The sequence below is a fragment of the Castanea sativa genome, chromosome 5, assembly GCF_040712315.1.
Source record: "Castanea sativa cultivar Marrone di Chiusa Pesio chromosome 5, ASM4071231v1".
Lineage (NCBI taxonomy): Eukaryota > Viridiplantae > Streptophyta > Magnoliopsida > Fagales > Fagaceae > Castanea > Castanea sativa.
In genome coordinates, this window is record NC_134017.1 from 40,110,874 (window position 1) to 40,116,847 (window position 5,974).

General features: G+C 32.7%; 1 protein-coding gene across 1 annotated transcript; it reads right to left on the minus strand.

Annotated features, from left to right (window-relative positions):
- Positions 1-678: 678 nt before the first annotated feature.
- LOC142635181 (secreted RxLR effector protein 161-like) lies at positions 679-1,425 on the minus strand. Its single transcript, XM_075809383.1, has 2 exons — positions 1,043-1,425; positions 679-700 (listed from the first exon to the last, which is right to left on the minus strand). The coding sequence occupies exons 1-2, from the start codon at positions 1,423-1,425 to the stop codon at positions 679-681; spliced, it is 405 nt and encodes a 134-aa protein (XP_075665498.1).
- Between the last annotated feature and the right edge of the window lie 4,549 nt (positions 1,426-5,974).

A 5,974-nucleotide genomic window follows, 5' to 3' on the forward strand; every position in this document is an offset into this window, starting at 1 on the left:
CCATAATATAAATTCTAGGATCTTGAATTATCATGATTTCACAACTACACAAATTAATTATAAAGCTTACATTGATCCATTGCTAAACTTTTCTTAAGATCAAGTCTTAGTATAAAAGGCACTTAATTCTTATAGGATTGATTTCTATCTCTTGACCCTCTTTTATCTTTCACTATTTAGTGTATTTGATGAGGTAGCTGAATGTCTCTTTTATAGGTAGAGAGAGGACCAGATTCCTTGTATCTATAACCTCCACTTGCCCATCAAAGTTGGAGTTACTTAGGAAACCTACTTCTCCATTAATCAATGTTTTAAGGACATGTAACTTCTTATTAAACCATAATATATATGAAGTTATCAAATGGATACATTATCAAATAGGACAATTTATTCTTAGATTCTCCCACTTGGGCCTTATGATAACTTATGTCAAGGCTTAATAAGATTAACTATTAGGTGCCCAATGGTACATATCCTCTTACTTTAAATTGGTCATCATAATACTATAATTAATTAACCCACTAATAGGAGTCATGACAGTTCCATATCAATTATAGGACACAGTTCCTTCCATGTCCTACAACACTAGCAACCTGCTTAATATAACCTATCAATGAGAAGTGACTTAAAAGGTCCAAAAATAATGTCTCTTTTGTTAGAGACTATTCCTATTATTATTCATTCATCATCATATATGTACCTACATAAAATAAAACAGGAATAATTAGAAAAAATTTTAATGAGATCTCCAAGTGTCAAAAGCATAAAGTAATAACAACCATCGTGTTCTACCTTCAATACCCATTCAATCAACATGTTCCTTAAATGTCTTAGGAGGTAACCCCTTTGTTAATGGATCTGCAATCATAAGTTGTGTGCTTGTGTGCTCTATTGAGACTTGTTGTTTCTGAACTTCTTCTTTAACAGTAAGGTATTTCAATTCCATGTGTTTCGTACCATTAGAAAATTTATCGTTTTTAGAGAAAAACATAGCTATAGAATTATCACAATAAATTCTAAGTGGCTTGGACATAGATTTAACAATTCCAAGTCCTGAGATAAATTTTGCAACCACAATCTATGAACTATGGCCTCAAAGCATGTCACAAATTCAACTTCCACAGTGGATATAGTAGTGATAATTTGCTTTGAACTTTTCCATGATATTGCTCCTCCACCTAACATGAACAAATAACCAAAAGTGGACTTTCTACCATCAACACATCCAACAAAATCTGAATCTGAGTAACCAATGACCTCAAGATTATCAAATCTCTTTAATGTGAGCATGTAATCCTTTGTGCCTTGCAAGTACCCCATCAATTTCTTTGCAGCTTTCCAATGATCCAATCTTGGATTGCTTTGGTATCTTCCTAGCATACCAACTGCAAAGCTAATGTCAGGGCTTTGTGCATGTTTAGGCATACATTAAATTTCCTACTGCGGAAGCATAAGCAATTCCTTCCATTTGTTCTTATTCCCATTCATTTTGTGGGCATTGCATAAGGCTGAATTTGTCCCCTTTTTGAATTAGGGCAGCCCTAGCAGAACATTTCTCCATATTGAATCTTTCTAGAACTCTTTCAATATATGCTTTCTGAGACAACCCTAACAATCCACATGATCTATCTTGGAATATTTCTATTCTTATCACATAAGTTGTCTCACCCATATCTTTCATTTCAAAGTTCTTAGAGAGAAACTTCTTGGTTTCATGCAATAAGCCATGATTACTACTAGCAAGCAAAATATCATCAACATACAAAATTAAAAATAAAAACTTACTCCCACCAACCTTCAGATAAATACACCAATCAACAATGTTTTCCTCAAATCCAAAAGATGTAATGGTATCATTATACTTAAGATACCATTGTCGGGATGCTTGTTTAAGTCCGTATATTGACTTCTTAAGTTTGCAAGCTAAGTGTTCCTTACCTTGAATGGAGAAACCTTCAGGTTGAGCCATATAGACATCCTCTTCTAAAGTCCCATTCAGGAAAGCCGTTTTCACATCCATTTGGTGCAACTCCAAATCATAATGAGCTACCAATGTCAAAATGATTCTAAGTGAGTCCTTCTTGGATACGGGGGAGAAGGTCTCTTGGTAATCAATGCCTTCTTTCTGAGTGAAACATTTGGCTACAAGTCTAGCTTTAAATCGTTCAATATTGCCCTTAGAGTCACGCTTGGTCTTAAAGAGCCACTTACTACCAACTTTCTTGTATCCTTCAGGCAATTCAACGAGATCTCAAACTTTATTTTGGTCCATTGATTTCATTTCATCTTTCTTGGCATCCATCCATTTAATAGAATCAACACTTTTTATGGCTTGTGAAAACGAAACCAGATCCTTACTTGTTCCTATATCAAAATCAAATTCATGTAGATAAACCATATAATCATCAGAAATAGCAAACTTTCTTTCTCTTTGAGATCTTTTTAATGCTATTTCTTGTGGTTCTTCTACCACTTGTTCATTGGTGAGCATCTCATTATGGAGTAATGGTTCATTAATTTGTTGTTCAATATTGTTTGGTTGTTCAACAATTGTTGAAACAACAATTTCATTTGAAGTTATAGGTATTGGAACTTGTACCCTAACTTCTTGAACATCCACATTTCGTAGATTACTACTCCCACTGATTTCACCATTTTCAATGAATCTAGCATTACCGGTTTCCACAATTCTCATACTATGGTTAAGACAGTAGAACCTATACGCTTTAGACTTTTTAGGGTAACCTATAAAGTAACCACTAATTGTTTCTTAAGTCTAATTTATTTTCAAGTGGATTATAAATTCTAGCCTCTACTAGACAATCCCAAACATGCAGGTGTCTTAAGGTTTCCTTCCTGTCCACAGTTCAAAATGAGTTTTTGGCACTGCCTTACTAGGAACCCGATTTAATATATACACAATGATCTTAAGAGCATACATCTACAATGATAAAGTAATGTGGAATTACTTAACATACTCCTAACCATATCCATTAGAGTACGATTGCGTCTTTCAGTTACACCATTTTGTTGTGGTGTACCTGGCATAGTGTATTGTGCACAAATGCCATGCTTGTCAAGGAGTTTAGCAAATGGGCCTGGGCATTGCCCTGATTCATCATACTTTCCATAATATTCATCACCTCTATCTGATCTAATGATTTTCACTTTTCTTTCTAACTGCATTTCTACCTCAGCAATGTACACCGCAAGGGCTTCCACTGCTTGAGATTTTTCATACAATAAATAAATATAAGTGTAACGTGAAAAATCATCTATAAAGGTGATAAAATATTTTTCTTTACCAAAAGATGGAGCATCAAAAGGCCCACAGATGTTTGTATGGATAATTTCAAGAAGCTTTGTACTTCTTGTGGAACTTTTCTTACTGTGTTTGGTTTGTTTGCCCTTAATACAATCCACACACACACCAGGATCAATAAAATCTAGGTTTGGGAGAATCCCATCTTTTACTAGTCTCTCTAACCTCTGGAAATGTGTCCCAACCTTTTATGCCACAAATTTGAGGAATTTTCATTAATTAGGCCACATTTAGTACCAATACTACGATGCAAGGTGAGAAAGGTTTCAGCAAATTCATCATGAAGGTTAAATTTGTACAAACCATCAGAAAGAATACCATAACCAACGAAAGAGGTATTCTTAAATAAAGTAAAACTTTTATTACCAAACTTTATGAAACATCCATCAAGATCAAGTTTAGGCAAAGAGACTAAATTTCTAGAAAGAGAAGGAACATAAAATGTTTGAAACAAATCTATGTGTTTATTGGTAGCTAGAAATAAATGATAGGTACCAATGGTTTCAATTGGTGCTTTCACCCGATTACCCATCAATACAAAATTCCCATTTGGATTTATGGTCTGGATTGAAAGAAATCCATGCATCGTATTTGAAATATGAGTAGTAGCTCCAGAATCAAGCCACCAAGTATTAGAAGGAACTTCAATTAGGTTTGATTCAAAACATATAGAAATATAACCTTTAAGCCTTGCTTTGCATGATCCATACTTTAAGCCTTTTTTAGGCTTCCTCCATTTTCTTTCAGCTTCTTAATTCATGAGATGAATTGAATGTTGCTCAAGTTACTTGAGTCTTGCCTCTTCTTGATTAAGCATAATGGCCAATTGATTTACATTTCACTTATCTTTCATAGTGTTGTAATTAATTTGAATGGCCCATACTGAGGAGGCAAGGAATTCAATACAAATTGAACAAGAAAAAATTCATCCACATTCATCCCTAGAGTCTTTAATTGAGTAGCCAAATTAGTCATTTCAATGGCATCCTCCTTTATTCCACGCTTACCATCAAATTTCATGGTAGTAAGTTTAGCCATTAATGTCCCTGCAAGGGACTTGTCAGCTGTTTTAAAATTGTCTTCCACATTCTTTTGCACTGTCAGTTTTAGGAAGTGTTGTCTTGACATTATTTGCTATGGTCATTCGCATAAACATAATACTTAGTTTATTTTCTTTTTCCCATGCTCTATAGAAAGCTTTTTCTTCTGCACTGCTTGTTTCAGTAAGAGCAGACGGTTTCTCAAATCCAAGTGCTATATCAAGATCCAGTACACCAAGGTGAAACTGAACTTTTTCTTTCCAATCAAAGAAATTTGTTCCATTCAACTTGAGAATAGACGAAGCATGTGAATGAAGTGAAATAGGGACTTATACTGCAAACAAAGTAATAATATATGCTCACTACATTAGTGCTAAGAGTTACCGATTAAGGAACAATAAACCAAAATGAAACACATGTTTAAACAATGATAAAAAGTATTACCGTGATCACCTTTAGGCTATTCTTATGGTAAACTATTAAACAGTTATGGTAATTCCCTTTCACCTAATAGAACTAATTAATAAAGTATTCATACTTAAGTTGGCCTATTACCTTTGGGTATCCGTTCCAATCTCAACCATGAATATCCATCAACTATCCTATTCCAATTTATTAATCACTTGAAAGTGGTACACTTTGGGCCAACCTAATATTCTTGTGATTAAAAAATTGTGATTTGCAAAGTCACTAATTTTTAACACTAGGGAATATGTGTTAAATTTTAGTTAATTTGATTTGTTATCTATGCGTCTTTCCAATTAGGCCACTTTGGTGACTACCAATATGTATCATAATACAAACTCCAATTCAAAATTAATGGCTTTGCATAAACATTAAATTAATGGAATACATTACAGCAATACAAATATAAAAGTTTGTGCCATACATGTTTACATTGAAACAAATAAGTCTCCTCTTTCATAAAAGACATCAATGAAATACTTGATAGAACAGTAAGTTATAGTCTTGATAATATTAGTAGTTTATTACAACATTAAATAAACTCAATTCAATATTCATTGCTTTTAAAAGAGTGAACATAATGTGGAAAAATTAATAAAGAACAATAACTGACAATCTCAAAGTATAAAAGAGTTTATACCATAACTATTCATGAATGTAAAATGATATTATATTCTCAATTTAAGATTTGAGTTTTAACATTAAACATTAAAGTTGTTAATCTTTAAATAAACAATTAAATAGACTAGAACCAAATATCGTAGAAATTTGTAATGCCCCAAAGTTATCAACTAATGGAAAAACAAATTTCATATTATCCAAGCTTGAACCATGATCATATAGAAGACGTTAATTGATTTCACAAATCCAAAATCACAACCATGATAATGGAAACTATAATTGTTTATAGATCTTTTAATGGAAAAACATGATAATTCTAAAACACAAGCTCTGATACCACATGTAAATATATTCTTTATGTTGTTAGATTATAAACAACCATAATATAAATTCTAGGAACTTAAATTATCATGATTTCAAAACTACAAAAATTAATTATAAAGCTTACCTTGATCCATTGCTAAACTTTTCTTAAGATCAAGTCTTAGTATAAAAGGCACTTAATTCTTATAGGATTTGTTTCTCT